General features: G+C 38.2%; 1 protein-coding gene across 3 annotated transcripts in view; it reads left to right on the top strand.

Moving 5' to 3' along the window:
• Positions 1–17,709, top strand: part of LOC149176894 (ATP-citrate synthase alpha chain protein 3-like) — a 292,463-nt gene that overhangs the window by 202,627 nt on the left and 72,127 nt on the right. For 2 of the 3 annotated variants that reach the window (XM_089419996.1, XM_089419997.1), the window contains 4 exons: positions 6,358–6,453; positions 6,562–6,663; positions 6,929–7,045; positions 7,187–7,303. In XM_089419996.1, coding sequence (XP_089276122.1) covers positions 6,358–6,453; positions 6,562–6,663; positions 6,929–7,045; positions 7,187–7,303 — 432 coding nt within the window. Of the gene's footprint in view, positions 1–6,357; positions 6,454–6,561; positions 6,664–6,928; positions 7,046–7,186; positions 7,323–17,709 lie in introns of all 3 variants that reach the window. The other variant, XM_089419998.1, reaches the window with a different exon arrangement.

The raw sequence follows: 17,709 nt of genomic DNA, 5'->3' as shown, positions 1-17,709 counted from the left end.
CCCATGCTTTAATAAGTCATATTAATAATAAAAAAAATTCTTTTTCATTATTTTGATAAATACATTTCATCGTGACTCAAATACAATTTATTAAGACCGAACCTAGTTACATTCTTCAACTGGATCTTGGGATATTTCAAGCCCTAGCTCTGAGATCGATTCTTGCCCTTGGTTTAAACCCCTTGGCTAGTGACCTCATTGGGATCATTGCATCAAAATTACCGAAAGTTTCTCCTTTGATACCCTTCTCCCCCTCAATTAGGTCAAGCACACCCTTGGTTGATCAATTCCATCCCCTTGACCTAATTTTGGGTCCACTTGGTCTCGTAACTTATTGAAGCTAATTTCACGAAGACCAGTTGAAAACCAAGTTTTCACAAGGATTTCTAGGACTATGTATCTTCTTTACAAGTTTTATCCTCAAACCCTAACCCTTGAAATCCCCATGGCCCTTCCTATAGAGCCTTACACCTTTGCTTCTCAAGCAAGAAAGCCATACATTTGAGCCCCTCTTGTGAATAGGTCGTTGGAATCGCCATTTTATTCCTCTCATTGACATACTAATTATTGTGATTCCCATTATACCAAGTCTCCTGCCATCGGTGAAAGTCCCTAAAGAGTAGGGAGCCTTAGCTGAGGTGACATTGTGCTATCGCTCCATTGTTTCCCTCGACCTAGTAGTTGCTCTATAGGAACCCCTTCTAGGACCCTTGCTAGTTTGAACGATAACGAACCCTAACCCTAAAGGTCTCCTAGGGCATTAAGCAAAATCTTTTTGAGCTGTCCATTTGGAGCGCAAGTTGGACTACAACTACATTAGGGTTTTCCTTAGGCCCTCACAAAGTTTGAAGGATTTTCCACGTCTAGATTCATAATTATCCGAAACCCTAGCTCCAACTTTGTTCTTATCCCTAGGTCTCCTTGGTTAGTGGCTTCTTCAAGGGTCATTGCACAAAAAACTCAAGTAAAATTTAATTTCATTAATCCTTTTCTCCTCCTTTGCTTGGTCTAGACCTTTTGTTTGCATTTTCACCAGAACCCCTAGGCCTTGCTTGGGTCCACTTTGGCTGCTTTGTGGTCCCATACCTTCATTATTTCTATTTCATAAGACTTGTTGGCCACTGAAAGTTGCACCTAAAATTTTTGAAGACTCCACGCCCGAGGATATGTCAGAGGCTTCATGTACCATCAAAGTCCATATATCATCAAAGTTTTTAACTCCAACTTCGTCTTTTCATCTTCTTCTATGTTGTACTTAGATTCCGCAAGCCCTGCGAGGATGATGTAAAGTGATGCTAGTGTGATGAATTGAGTCATGTAACAGGCCTAGGTAACTTGGGACATTGTCATCAAGTGAGTTTACTCTGGGAGGTTTTTTTCACTTGGTTAATTATTAGGTACTTTCAAGGACTTAATAATTAATTGAGTTTTTTCCTCCAAGCATAACCCCAAAGCCGGAGTGTGGCTTGATGGTGAGGCCTTGGGTGAGTCCTAGTGTTTAGAGTCATTGTATATTACCATACTAGATCATTCGTAAAATTTCGTGGAATTTGATTAGGTATAGGGGTCATCTTTTAAATTTTCAAAATTTCCCGCAGGGCAAAATTTTTAATAAATTTTGAATGTAAATTGTAATAAGTGATGTATAGAGAAGTTGTATGGAGCATGGGTGCCGAAAATTACACCTCTCCTTCTCAATTTTATACTAAAACACACTTTGAGGGGTAAAAATTAAGTTATAAACCCCCAAAACCCATTTTTTCCTAAGTTTGGTGGGAAAATGAGAAATAAATAACCCAAAAATAAAAAAAATGGAGAAAAGAAAATTCCCACATGCCAAAATAGTGTGCAAATGACTTGGAAATTAAAACCCAAGTCTAAAGTCAAGTTAAGGGAGAAGTGGAAGGTGAGTTGGCATCACGCATCATCAAGAATTGAAGCACATGGGGAAATCCATGTGGTGGGCCAGATTTGGGGCACACATTACATATTTGGCAGCTAGGAAAATCCAAGGAAAATTAACGCATGGATGGAGATTTATTGAAATATTTTGTTGAGAAAACTATGGAGAAATGTCTCCACTCCAAGCTACCAAGCATAACACTTGTACGCACAACTCTTCTTCCATCTACGCACAACATCTCCTAACACTTACGCACGACAGTCTACTCTCAGTCCTGGCAGCTTCAACACATAGCAATTTGGGTAGATTTGCAGAGGTGTCATTCCCTTGGATTTTGGTGAGGATTTTGTGGGGTTTTCTCCTTCTCTCACCCACCAATTTTCACACTTGGAACAACAGGGCAGAGGAAAAATGAATTTTACACATGCGATGAAGAAATATGTTGTGCCACCTTCCAAATTTGGCTTCTAGACTTGGCATTTGGAGTTCCTATCAACAAATTCGAATTTCCTTGAGATTTTCTCCATTTTTCCACTTGGCATTGGGGTTTACATTGGGATTTGCTCCCATTTCTTTTGTAAATTGAGCCATTGGGCTTTCATTTGGTATTCTTGATACTAGCTATTGTCTTACGAAAGCGCTGTTGCCTTGTACACTTTCAAAATATCAATAAAGACTTTGGGGTTTCATTCATGAGGTGTTTTTCTTCTTTGTGCGTGGTATGAATTTTTTATTATTGCTGTTATTTCCTTCAACTTATGTTATGATCTTATTTGTTTCCATCTACTCTTAGAGATGTGTTAATGTAGAGCTATCTCACATTGACACATGATTTAGAAATATGCTCTAGATATGGAACGCTCTATTTGGTTTCACATAAATCGCTAGAATTTTTTATCATTGTTTATTATTAAATCTATATGGAACTAATCTTTGGTTGAAGTTTTTGTAGAAGGAACATCTTGTTTGGATCAAAGATCAAGCGTGAGGGGAAGTCTTTGGAGATACCAATTTACTTTTGATAAGCTTTTGAAGGAACTCTCATTTGTTCTTTGAGCCTCATAGTCTAATCTTACAAGTGGTTTTGCAGGGGTGATAGCCATAGCTTGTATACAAGCCAAGTATTCTCAAATTTAAATCATTTTCCTAAATTTTGTGCTTCATTGTTTCAAATTTGCTATTTCAAGAGCTTGATAATGGCCAAGCAAAGAGGAGAGTTTATTCATACTCTTTAGCTTGGCTCTTGTAGATTAGATTTTGTATATATTTTGCATTTTTCTTGACTAACTTCCACTAACTTTTCTGTTGTTTCACAACCCTTGTTTGAAGTGTTTGCTAACTAATTTTTGTGGAGGCTTGAGGGAGTTTTCACTTGAGACATCCAAGAAATTGTTTGCAGGACCTTGGCACATGTTTGGGGCTGCATTTTAAAGAGGCCATGGGCTTCTAAAGACATCCATTTGTTGGAAGGCCGAGTTGCACTTGAGGGAAACAATATTTTTGACTAGGTCGTGGGCTTTAGGAGGCTCATCCTCCCTTGTCCAAGCAGAATTTCACCATCTTTAAGGATGATTTGTTGCTGCAATAATAGCCCCTTGTATTTCCGATTTGAGGAAGCTCCATTTGTAGTTTTGGTTGCTAAGTTTTACCTTGCTTGAGGAGGAGATTTGGCTCTCATAAGTCACACTCTTTGTAAACTTCTCCTTCACTCATTTGGCAGCCTTTTGAGAGGCTCCTCATTGTAACACAGCTCTAATAAAATCATTCTTTTTGGTTTGAGGGAGGTTGGGAAATTTCTCCCATGGTATCCCACCTGCTTATTTAAAAGGATGACTCTATTGGGTGGATTGACTTGCATGTTCTAGTTCTTGACTTTCACATCTAATTTACTTGCATGCATGTTTAGTTGGCTAATCTAATTCACATATGGTTGATGTTTAGAGTTAGCACAACACTCATCTTTCCTTTCATTTTGCTAATTTGGACTAGTCAAGTTTTGTTGTTTCATCACTTGAGCTCTTGCATTTTTAAACCTATTGTTGCTTTTACTTTTGACTCTTGAGCAACTCATTTTATGTGCAAGCACCTTACATTCTTGGCAAGCTTTGATTTGTTCACTAATCCATTTTTTACTCAACTTGGTGAATTGTTTCATAATTATTTGGGTACATGCTTCATCATTTTGTCAACTTATGCTACATGTCATTTTGATTATTGTTGATATTCCTTGGAGCATTACATTGTCATCATTTACTTGAAGCAACTTACTTGCATCATTTCACTTAGCTCATTTACTTGCAAACAATTGGTGAAGCACATGCAACACTTGTGAAGTAACATTGAGCTAGTTTCACTTTATTTTCCATTGAAGTTATTGGTGCAATTTATTTTGAGCATTATCTCATTTCACTTATTTTTGAAGCATTGCTATCAACACTTCTCTTTGGAAATCAATAACATTCAAATTTAGGCATTCTAGTTTAGACTTGCACATTTAAAATTTACCTCCAAGCATAAGCTTGGTTGTATAGACATAATAGGACAAAGATTTTCCTTGAAAATTTCTTCCATTTGGTATGGAGTAAGGTAAAGTGTGTGACCCTGCAGTTATGAAGGTGGCTTTGTCCCCTTGTAGGAACGACGACACACATGATTTGTAAGGATTAGGGGAAGGGTATCGTTAACAACGGACTTTGTGCCTCCTCAACCCCTCTTCCTTGCAGATCACCCCAATCTTTACCCCTTGGTAAGAGGTTGAAGGGAGAATCTCTCACCTAGAATAGACATATAGATTAAAATTAACCAAGATAATTGCATCTCACCTTAGCTAGGTTGCATCTCAATTTAATTTTACTTGCAAATTTATTTCTCTCATGTACTTGTCATGATAAATGGTCTCATTTCCTTTAGCAAGTGTAACATTTATTTACATTTGTGCAAGCAATACTTTTATTTGATTTTCCTTGAATTTCATTTGCAAGGTATCATTCTTCCAAAGTATCATTTGGCAAGTAGGTGAACCTCTATATTGACAATCTTTACTTTTCTTATAAATTGCTATCTCATTTACTTGTATAGATCATGGATTATTGAATGATACATCTTGCTATTGGGGCATTTCTTAAAAGTACTATATTTCTTGCAAGTGATATTTCATCTAACATTGTTCTATTTTGCAAGACTACTTGTCATTTTATTTTGAATGTCCATTTGAGCAAGTATCTATTATTTCATTTGAGCAAATTATTTACAAGGCACTGATTTACATGCTTATCTCTTGATTGTTGCATTGATTATTATTGAATATACATCTTTATATTGCTCATATCTTGAAGTAGTCCCACTAACCTTAGTCTCCTAGAAAACTTTACATCTCACCTAACCTTCATTTAGGGACCACCCCCCTTAGCTTTAACTAGGAGAGAGATTTAACGGAGAGAGTTGGGAATAGGTGACAACCCCTTCTCTTAGGTTGCCACCAAGTCACACTTTGTGGGGTTGAGGATTTTTCCCACACTAACCTAGGTGTGCAAGCGAGGCGACAACAAGAACACTTAGAATCCCTTCTTCCATTGAGGATCTTAGGTATCTCTTATCAAGGAATATCTCTAATCCCTAGGTCTAGGCTTCCTCTTAAGCCTTTCTTGGAGAGCTCTTCACATTTCTTCTTGAGCAAGAAACCCCTATCATTTGAGTCTCTCCTTTGAATGGGCTCTTGAAATCACTATCCTTACATTATTGATATACCATTGATAGTGATTTCCCTCATATCAAGACTCCTCCCATCGGTGAAAGTCAGTAAAGTGCAGGGGACATTGATTGAGGTGACAATGGGTCTTTGTCCCATTGTTGCCACTTGGTCTAGTAGTCACCCCTTTGGAACCCCTCTTGGGACACCTGCTAGATTGAGTGGTAACAGGGCCTTTTTAGGATCCGGAGCGGGATCAACCAAACTACCTGGATTTCTTCTTGTATATGCTCTTGTGAATGGATGTATTAGTGGAGTTGCCACCCTAACCCGAAACTACCCAAACATCCAGGTGCTAGAGAATGTTGTGATAGTGAGGATGAAAAGATGTCGAGACGCCGAGAACAAGGAACGTTTCTCTGACAATGGCCCCAGAAAATGTTGTCGTTCAAATTGTACACAAAATTGTGACAACGCTTAGGGTAGGGGATATTATTAGAATGTGACAAACTTCACCATTTATAACATCAATACCTTGCCAGAAATTTGTTCAATAATGTCTTGCTGGATTGAAATTGACTCCTACCAGAACGGATTGAATGCTTTTTGAGACATTTTGCACTAAAGTTTCTAATAAACAAAGTCCTATACCACTTGCTTCATGGGATCCTTTGTATGAGCTAGTAGTGTCTTTTTCATAAGCTCTGTTCTCTTTCAATCGATGATTTCAATTTCTTATCGTCTTTTGATTTGCTGCTTTGTATAGACAAGTGCCTCATTGAAGTTGACCATTCTGAACCCCAAAGGGCGTATTTGGACAATGGTTGCTGGAGGAGGAGCTAGTGTCATATATGCTGACACGGTAAGGTTTCCCATTGTGTCCCATTGTTTTCATTTATTTAACGTAAGTCTTATTCTCTAGTTTCTTGTTTGATTCAAGAATTTCACATGTTTTTCATTTCATGTTCAGGTTGGAGATCTGGGTTATGCTAGTGAACTTGGAAATTATGCAGAATACAGTGGAGCTCCAAATGAAGAGGAGGTGTTATACTATGCAAGAGTTCTAATTGACGTGAGTAAAACATGAAAGAATATCAGCACGTTTAGTTTTTCAATATTCAAATAATATCAAATTATCAATACATCATCCATTTCTGCCTTTGGACTAATTATAATTTTCTATCTATGCCATCCTTTTGAGAACTAGCAATAAAAAAATATACGTATTTAATATATTGGCATTGAATTATATTGATTTTGCAGACATAAAATAGAGTAGATGACATTGTCTCTTTTTATATAAAAGCATCACTTCATGGCTGGGTTTTGCTTTATAGTGTGCAACTGCAAATCCTGATGGGCGCAAGAGAGCATTGTTAATAGGTGGAGGCATAGCTAACTTCACAGATGTTGCTGCTACCTTTAATGGCATCATTCGAGCTTTACGTGAAAAGGTTGGTCTATATAAATAATGAGGTCAAACTTTGTCTGAGTTGATTTTTCACAGCCATGAGAAAAAATGATGCATCTATGTGTCTGATGTATGATGTAATTGGACTTTTTCCTAGTTTGACTTACGGAATTCTTGTTTACAGGAATCTAAACTGAAAGCAGCAAGGTTCAACATTTATGTAAGGAGAGGAGGCCCAAATTACCAGACTGGTCTAGCCAAGATGCGTGCTTTAAGTGAAGAGATTGGGGTTCCGATTGAGGTAGCTTAGAACTCAAAAAGTTATTAATTTTTCCCTTCAATCTATCGATTGCTAAAGAAAATAATATCTTTTATATCTATTATGCTTATGTGCATAACCATTTGTACTGGCATGCAACCAATCTATGATGTCTTCTAATTTTTGTTTTTGAAACAAGATGAGGAGAATCATTATCAGGTTTCTCCTCATTCCCTGCAGTCTTGCACGGTTTTTTGTTGTTTGATCTACTGCTCGTCACAAAAAAAGCTCTCTACATAAAAAATATTTATACTACCTATTGACCCAAATGTACCTTTCTCCCAATACAATTAAGAGAGTTGAATAATATTAAAATAATATTAAATGCCAAATATAATGTGTGTTACCACCCAAACCCTTCTTGAGATGAGAATCTTAGAGCTCAAGTAAGACCCTAGGGGTACTAAAGAAGGGCTACCCAATGTCATGATGCTAGCGACTTCATACAATCTTCACTAGCTTTTCTCTGGCATGTGGGGGGCAATCCCTAACAAACCCTAAGCCAACTAAATGGTCACAAGGAATGAAAGAGAAGGCTTAGGAGAACAGATCTGACATGAATTTTACTTTAATAATTTCCAGATTTGTGAATAGCCAGGGAAGAGGTGTCAAATTTTCTGAAGTCCCTAGATGACTATTGTCCTATGTTTCTCTTAATTAAATAAATTACATCTGAACTTGTTTAATTGCAAAAATAATTATTATTGAACATGCAACAATCATACATAATAACATATGGCTGGAAAAATGAATAGTGTAAGCAATAAATGATTAACACACATGCACAATGATTTTCCCCTTCAAATCAACTTATCATTCCAATGATCAAAGCTTAAAAGGTACCTCCATAGTTTTCTATAACTTAACAACTGCATGGTAAACAAAAATACTACAGAACAGAGAAGTACAACTTGTTGAAGTAGAATTATGCCTCTGTTGAAGAACAAAGGCAACTATTACTGCTGTAAAATTTGCACAATGTTATTGCTGTATGTATTCATTTTTGCTATTTGCTACAATGCATCTGCACATTCTCCTCTCAGATGCACTCGCCTTCTCTAGGTCTCTGCCTCTCTCAAGTGTTCTCATGTGTGTTTCAACTTCTCCCATCTTGTCCTATTTATGCTTTGAAAGAGAGAACTAATCTCCTCAATCCTAGCAACTAATTTCCCATATCTTAGCAAATCTCCTTAATCCTAGCAACTACCTTATTTCAACAATGAGTTGTGTGGCTGAGATTAAAACAAATCTGATTCACTAAAATTCTATAATCTCTAGAATATTTCATTTAGATGTCGAATACTAGACAAATGTAGAAAATTGACTTTCACTTTTACTTATTTAAGTGAAATTACAAAATGGATTTATTTCCCACTTTTACTAATTAGTAACTAGAAGTTGTCTCGAATTACTTCTCGCATGTTCACACCTTAAATTGTGCAAGAAGCTCCTTCTTGAACTATATTTCTCAACACTTTGTCTTAGTGAGGAAGGAATTTAACACCAGTCCAAATCTGTATCAAAATACTTCAAACTTCACCTTTGCTAAGGTCTTGGTCAGAATGTCAACTACTTGATGATTGATGGGAATATATTGGAGCTTCACTGCTCCCTTCTAAATCTTGTCTGTGAATGAAGTGATATTTGATCTCTATGTGCTCGGACTCATTAAAGCCTTGTAAAAACCACATGAAGACCTTGTATTGGGTGTCCTAGACCTTGTGTTTGGTCAGACCATGGCCGATCCCTTTGGGTACATCTTTGGTTCCTCTAGTACTAGGGCCTTGGATGGGATTATTTTGGGCTCATGGTTTTAGAGGTGTCTACTTATGTAGGGGTGATCACTAGTGTATGGGCTAGTCCAACCCATGTTGGGGTGCACCTATGTCTTACTGCATCATGATGTGTCTATCGAGTTAGTATGTGGCCTTGGATTTGGTGCTTGTTATCCCTCATGTTAGTAGGGTTACACATATTTGCAACATATTTCACCACCATTGTAAGCCCAACGTCACAAGTTAAAGCCTTGTAATAACCATGCGAGGCTTTGTCTTAGGTGTCCTAGACTTGTTTGGTTTGACCATAGTTGGACCCTTTGGGTTAATCTCTGGTTTCTTTTGTCTTGTATAGGATTGGAGGGCCTTGGATGGGCTTATATGAGAACTCATGGTTTTTGAGGAGCTTGCTTTTGTAGGAGTGTGTTAGTTTTTGGTAGCATTGGAAGTGCTCTAGCCTTGAAAACTGGTGGAGAGGCTAAGGCACATGGGTTTTAAAGAACCCAGAAACCGTTTGGTGAAATTCCACCCGGATTGTATTTTATTAAAATAATTAATATTTTTAATGGAGTTCCTAAGTTTAAACTTAGGGAAATTAAACTATTAATGGGTATTAATCAAAATATGGGTGAGAGTGATTTAGAAGGTGGATCAAGTCATGTTTTAATCTTAGCCGTTGATTAGAGACTTAATCTTGGCCGTTGAAGAGTCAATAGGAAAAGTATAAAATGGAGGCTTGGGGTTCATTTGGAAACACACACGGAGAGAGTGAATTGATCAAGAATTCGATTCCTAGGGCAGGGTTTGCTAAGGATTTTGAATTAAGTGATCATTCTGCAGTAGAGGGGCAGTGAGAATCCGGGAGGAGGACTTTCCAGAGAATACAGACAGAGAGGCGGAGAGAGCCAGCAGAGAAGAAAAGTTGTCTGTCACGCAGAAGTTGGAACTGCCTGAACAGCTGGGAACGCTGATGCAGAGGGCAGAAGCCGGAACTGCCAGAATTGTCGAGAACTGCTGGAACTGCTGGGAAAGCTGACACAGAGGGCAGAAGTCGGAACTGCCAGGAACAACCGGAACTGCTGGAACAACCGGAACTGCTGGAACAACCGGGAAAGCCGACGCAGAGGGCAGAAGAGGTGACGTAGAAATAGCCGGGGTTAGCTAATCTTGTGCTGGATCAACCAGAATTCTGCCAGGTGAAGTGAGGTAAAACTCAATCAGATTTTTCCGCCAGTATTTTTCTTTGTAAAGGATTGCTAGATGAGCATCCTAGATTTGTATTCAGATATTTCTCCTGCATAATAATAAACCCTCGGAACTATTGCACTAGTTTTCCCGCATTGGGTTTTTCCAGGGACTATTGTGTCCATAAATAAGTGTGTCCTATGTATCTTGTTCTTTGCTCTGTTTTCTGTTTCATGAGATCAAATATTTAATTAGTGTAGGGTGCAAAAGTAATTTGCTTCAGTATTAAGAAGAATAACTTGATGAATGTAATTTAAAAAAATCAAGTAGGTGAAGTAGATTTAGATTTGTTGCAATAGGGGTTCCTTGGACTAGGAATTTTCACATGGTATCATAGGATTGATTTTGAAACAGTAAGAGCAGATCCAGTGCTGAGCAGTGAGGCTGGAACTTGCACTTGGCAGCGATTCGAATCCCCTTGAAGGGATTGCGCAGTCCTTGCTGGGAAGCAGATCCGAGGAAATCTCTCTCTGAATGAGACGACAGAGAGTTGCGATTTCCAGTTTGTGAGTTTGTAGAGGCAGAGGGAGTGACACAATGCTTGAAATCCGCTGGAAAAGAACAAAGACACGTAGAAGGGGAATTTTCTCCTCAGAGAACTTTCCTCTAGAAAGTTCGAATTTCTCGCTTGCTGAGCGACTGAGCAATGCTAAGCAGTGCCTAGAGGAGTCAGTTCGACAGTTGGGTGAGATGGCATCACATGGTCTCAGAGATCAGGACAGGGGTTGGAAGGTGCTTCCAACTATGTCATATGGAAGACTAGAATCTTAGCTGTTCTAGAAGAATATGATCTTGAGGCCTAAATCAATAGTGTTGTAGCTGTTCTTGCTGACAACGATCAAAAGAAGAAATAAAAATCTGAGTCGGGGAAGGCAAAGAGGCTCATTCTCAATGGAGTTCGAGACCATGTGATCTCACACTTGCAGGGCAAGGATACACCCCGAGAGATGTGGGAAGCCTTGTCTTCTCTGTATGAAGGCTCTTCCGAACAACGGGAGATGTATTTGGAGCAGAAGTTGCAGCGGACTTTGATGCAGAGGGGGTGAACCTCTATCTTCAACGTCTTCAAGACACTAGAGACCAACTTGCTGCAATGGGGTCCACTCCTATGCCAACCGTGATGGTGAGGATAGCCCTGAATGGAGTCTTGGATGAATGTCAAGTTTTTTTCCAAATCATATTGGGTAGAGAAAAACTACCTTCATGGGAGGAGATGTGGGCGGCTCTTCAACAAGAGGAGTTAAGGAGGGACCTAGTGAAGGCCAACCTCAATGGCAGCAGTGGGAGTGGCACAAAGACGAAGGAGGAGGAGGAGAACACAAATTTAGCATCGAAGGGACAACATAAGCCGAAGCGAAAGGAGGACATTTCGAAGGTGAAATGTTTCAGTGGTGACGAGATGGGCCACTATGCATCCCAGTGTCTTTGAAAAAAAAGGATAAGGATGAGAAACATGGTCCTAAGGCTGCTTAAGCAAGGATTGACGAGGATGAGTTTGCCATGAGTGCCCACGCATCTCCAGGCGGGAGATGGCGTGATATTGAGTTGTAGTCGGAAGGACTACATGTGGGCAAGATCCTTGAGGAGTCCACCTCTTGGATCAATTCCTTGCTATGAGAGCCCAAGATTTAGTTGTAGTGAGATGGACTTAGTGTCAGATGATGCATTGGAGTGGTTGTAGGATAGATTCAGTAGCTAGGGACCAGAGACTGATTAGCACAAAGCAAGGTTGGCAGCAGTGCAGTTAGCACAGTGCAGGAGTCAGCAGCAGCACAAAAGATTCAGAGGGTCGGAATCAACAGTAGTCAGATTCCAACATTCATTGTATTATGTTGAACACAGTTAAGTTCAACTAATTTGGATGTTTTTCAGTTGCTTCTCTCAGCAACTGAGTTGCAGTATGGATGTAGTGTTAGCAGTGGCAGTGCTAGCAGCATAGCAGATGCAGTGTTTGAGAGGGAGTTGGAGTACAGATGCATCAGTAGCAGTGTCATGGGTAGCAGTACAAAAGCAACAGTAGCACAGTGTTGGTGGCAGCAACAGTGCAGAAAGGTGGTGCTTTAGAAACAGAGCAGAATACAGGTGGACATTGTTGCTAGAGAACTTTCATCGCTAAGAGGAAGTGTTAGTTTTTGGTAGCATCGGAAGTGCTCTAGCCTTGAAAATTGGTGGAGAAGCTAAGGCACATGAGTTCTAAAGAACCTAGAAACTGTTTAGTGAAATTCCACAAGGATTGTATTTTATTAAAATAATTAATATTTTTAATGGAGTTCCTAAGTCTAAACTTAGGGAAATTAAAATATTAATGGGTATTAATCAAAACATGGGTGAGAATGATCTAGAAGGCAGATCAAGTCATGTTTTAATCTTAGCCGTTGATTAGAGACTTAATCTCGGCCGTTGAAGACTCAACAGGAAAAGTATAAAATGGAGGCTTGGGGTTCATTTGGAAACACACACGGAGAGAATGAATTGATCAAGAATTCGATTCCTAGGGCAGGGTTTGCTAAGGATTTCGAATTAAGTGATCATTCTACAACAGAGGGGTAGTGAGAATCTGGGAGAAGGACTTTCCGGAGAATACAGACAGAGAGGCAGAGAGAGCCAGTAGAGCAGAAAAGCTGCCTGTCATGCAGAAGCTGGAACTGTCGGGAAAGCTGACGCAGAGGGCAGAAGCTGAAACTGTCGGAATAGTCAGGAATGCTGAAGTAGAGATCAGAAGCTGGAACTGACGGAACAGTCGGGAAAGTTGATGCAAAGGGCAGAAGAGGTGATGCAAAAATAACCGGGGTTAGCCAGTGTTGTGCTGGATCACCTGGAATTTTGCTGGATGAAGTGAGGTAAAACTCACTTAGATTTTCCGCAAGTATTTTTCTCTGTAAAGGATTGCTAGATGAGCATCCTAGATTTGTATTCAGATATTTCTCCTGCATAATAATAAACCCTTAGAACTGTTGCACTGGTTTTCCAGTATTGGGTTTTTCTAGGGACTATTGTGTCCAAAAATAAGTGTGTCCTATGTATCTTGTTCTTTGCTCTGTTTTCTGTTTCATGAGATCAAATATTTAATTAGTGTAGGATGCATAAGTAATTTGCTTCAGTATTCAGAAGAATAACTTGATGAATGTAATTTAAAAAAAATCAAGTAGGTGAAGTAGATTCAGATTTGCTACTGTAGGGGTTCCTTGGACTAGGAATTTTCACAGAGTGATCACGGATATATGGTCTAGTCCAACCCGTGTCAAGGTGCACCCATGTCTTTCCACTCGGTTATGGGTCTATTGAGTTTGAGGGTGGCCTTGGATTTGGTGAATTATCCCTTTAGACAGTTCTCATAAATGGCAATGTCACATAGCCAATTTTTCACTTTCCTTGAGGCAATTCACATTTCCCAGTGCAAGTGTTCCTGAAAGTCAAAAATGTCAGCTTGGTCTCATATTGTTCAGCTTGATGAGAGGATTACATGGCATGTAAAAATTTTCCAAATAAAGAAGGAAGTGGCAAGTTATGTATGGCCAAAGTTGGTCAAAAGGTACCGTTACCCACCAAAAAGTGAGTAACCAATAGGAGAAAGCTTTTATGTTCCTTGGATAGCTAGCCAACCAACAACCCCATTTGATTAGCAGATGACATGATGCCAAGATTCTTCACTTCTTACTCCAATCAGATTTCTCTCTCCCATTTGACATTCCTTCTTGAAACAAGGTAGGTCATCCATTGGTAGGTACTTTAACCATTTTGTAATCATGTGATTTTACTTAATGTTATGGGCATACTAATGTGGATCAAGGGGAAAATTGGATGATTGAATGATCTTGTGTTATGAACATAACTATATCAATAAATAAATAATAATAATAGTAATTAATAGTTAATGAAGAGACACATGAAAGGACATGTTTCTATGAAAATATATAATTGCTTATGAAATGGCACTCTCACCTAGTTATATATACGAAACTCTCATTGTATTCATTCATATCACTTTTGTACTTTCAAACATACATATATATATATATATATATATATATATATATATATATATATTCCGACACATAGGAAATAGTTAAGTATAACTTGGTCTAGTGTAGAGTTAGGTAAAGTGTGTTTCTTTACTATGTACTTTTGTAACTTACAATCCGACGGTCACGATATGTAGTGATTTGACGGTTCATTCTCTCCTCGGTATTATCGACACTTGATTTGTGGCTTAACACCCGATTGGTCCATGATCTCTATTTAAAGAGCATGGAGGGTGATTTGTAGGGTAACCGTTCATGAGAGAAGCTTATGTAAATTTTCATTCTTTTATTAATAAGTTGCCTGAAGTGGTCGCGTTGGTTTAGGCCGTGGACTGTTTCTCTTTTTGAGGGTTTTAACCACGTCAAGTATGTTGGTGTATTGATCTGTGATCTGTTTGTGAGCGGTGTCCTTTGGTGTTCTGTCTGAGGAACTTACCCTGTAAATTCCTAAATGGTATCAGAGCTATTTGAGGGTCGCATCCGTTGGTGATCCAAATCTGAAGTCGGTATAACTGCATCTGACTGTCGTTTTCTAGATCCACTGTTTATGACTACTTTCGGGCGGAGAGGACTGCTCTATTGTGTTAGGAGCATTTGTTCCAGTGAGGAACCCCTTTTGTTTCACGCGAGAAGGTTTTCGGGAGCCCTAGCTATGTCATTTTTAAGATTTGGAGGTATACATTGTTTATTTGCAGTTTTTAGTTATTTTGTCTCTGTTTATTTCAGTTTATTTATCTCTTTGCTTTTTCATTACTGGATCTATACGTTTCATTTCTGCGTATGCTCTTTGCCCCGCGACTCTATGTGATCTGGGCAAATTAGAAACAGAAAGGAAGGATTTTTCTCATGCATATGCTCTTTTCAGCTGCGCCTTAGTGTGATCTCGAAAAATCAGAAACATTGAGGAAAACTTTTAGTTTCCTGATAAAGCTAATTTCAAACCATAAGTATTTTTTTTATATGTCTGTGTTGGGTTTTGTGGTTTTTATTTTGTAGGCAAAAAAAAGAGTTTTCTCAAGTAAGCATGCACCCGAAAGCTTCAGTGACTTAAAAAAAAAAAACCCCTTCCTCTTTTCCAATAATTACTAACCTTTTAAACTAGCTCACTTGGTCCAAAGTTACTTTATGAGAATAGAGGTCTTGGGTTCAAGTCTTTCTTTTTGTTGAGTTACTTTTTCAAAAAGCACATGTAGCTTATGTTTTAAAGTTACTTTATGTAAAAGTGTTCTCACCCATTATAAAAAGTGAGTCACTTATAATTTTAAAGTCTCTTTATCTTTTATTTAAGTTACAATTTAGTGGGTAGCTCATAAAGTACCATTGTAAAAGTGACTTTCATTTATTTATAAAAGTGAGTCACATAATTTTTTTAAAAAGTGAGCTAATTAGATTCATGTTTGGAAAGATGGGGATTTTTTTAAATATAACATTATCATTCATTTTCGCACATTCACGCACTTCGTCGGCATCTTCAACAACTTTTCTTCAAAAAGCCATAACTTCTTCATCCGAAAGCTGTTTTCAGAGCCGTTTTTTTTAATCAACCTAATTTTTTGAGATCTTTCCATTTAAACACTTAGTTTCAACATCTATAGCTTCAGTGTCTATTAAAATGGAAAGTCCATGCCAAGTTATTCTTGACAACACCAACTACTTCCAATGGTGCTTCTACATTGTGGATTTACTTAGAAGTAAAGGTCTTTACATAATAGCCTCAGGTCAAGAAACCAAACCTCAAGATGAAGATAACGCAGCCAAATGGGAAAATAGGCAAGATCAAGCACGTGGGTTGATAGAGATGTCTATTTCTCCAGAGCTTAGATTCCATATCGCAGAACTTGATACTCCTAATGAAGCAATGAAATAACTCACTAAAGTTTTTGGAATTAAAAATGAAATTAGAGCCCATCAACTCGAAAATGAGTTGTTTACATTGGACCCCAATAATTTTTCTTCCATTGAAGATTTTTTGTCCAAGTTCAAGACCCTTAGACTTCTTTTGGAAAGTGTTAAGGTTAAGAAAGAAGATGGTAGCCTTATCTATTCCATTCTTACTAAGTTGGGACTAGCCTACTCTGTTTTTGTCTCCACCTTCCATTCTACTAGAGAAGCCTTTATTTCTCAAGGACATGATGACAAGTCCCCCTCTTTTGATGCCTTTTGTGATTCTTTAATAAGAGAACAAGAAAAACTCTTATATCTTGGTCTTCTTAATCTTGGAAACTCTTCTAAGAAAGCCTTAGCTGCCCTGCAACAACCAAATTCAAAGAATCCTAAGAAGCAATATCCTAAAAGGAATGGTCCTAAACCAAACAAGGTTCCTAAGCAATTTCAGTTATAAGGCAAATAAAAACAAAGGGAAGAAGACTGATAGACATTGCCACTTTTGTAATCGATATGGCCACATAGAATCCAAATGCTTTAAGAAAATGGAAGCCTTGGAAGCAGCAATGAAGAAGCATAACATCCATTTGGAGCACTCTTCAACTTCAACTTCATCTTCAGGAATAACACTTTCTGCATGTGGTTGTCAAGCATCTCGGTCTGGTTATGCACTAAATGTATCTTCTTCTTCTCATTCTCATGAGTGGCTCATTGATTCTGGAGCTTCTTATCACATGGCTAAAAACAAAACCATGTTTTCTTCTTTAAATGATTGTAGCACCAAAAATATATATGTTAGTGATGATAGATCTCTTAGTGTTGTAGGGACTGGAACTGTTTATCTAGACAATGGTCAATTTAATGATGTATTATGTGTTCCAACTTTATCCTACAACCTTCTATCTGTATATTAGATAACTCATTCAGGTGAAGGTAAAATCATTGAATTTTCACCTCACGATGTTGTAATTAAGGACCTAAGAGATCCTAGACAGATTTTAGCTATTGGCATTGCTGATGATTCTACAAGGTTGTATAAGTTTAACAACTTTGGGTCATCAAATCTTCCCTCAGCATTTGTTGCTCATAATGATGAAGTGAACAAACTTTGGCATGAGCGATTTGGTCACTTAAACTATCGCTCCATTCAAAATCTATGTAAAGAGAATATGGTGATAGGTCTTCCAATGGTATCTTGCAGAGATGGTATTTGTTCCGGATGTGTACTCGGAAAACATCATTGGGACAGTTTTGAAAAACGTGCCTCTTGGCATGCCTTAGCCCCTTTACAGCTTGTGTATAGTAATCTATATGGTCCACTTCCAGTTGTTTCATTCTCTAGCAACAAGTATTTCTTAACTTTCATTGTTGATTTCTCCAGACGCACTTGGGTATACTTCTTAAAACTCAAGAGTGAAGTATTTAACATGTTTTTGGCCTTTAAGGCCTTTGTTGAAAAACA

This window comes from Pinus tabuliformis, chromosome 4_1 (genome assembly GCF_031772625.1).
Source record: "Pinus tabuliformis cultivar Carrire ecotype Pingquan chromosome 4_1, CPIR1, whole genome shotgun sequence".
In the NCBI taxonomy this organism is placed as follows: domain Eukaryota; kingdom Viridiplantae; phylum Streptophyta; class Pinopsida; order Pinales; family Pinaceae; genus Pinus; species Pinus tabuliformis.
The sequence above is the reverse complement of the archived record's forward strand: the minus strand, read 5'-3'. Positions and strand labels throughout refer to the sequence as shown.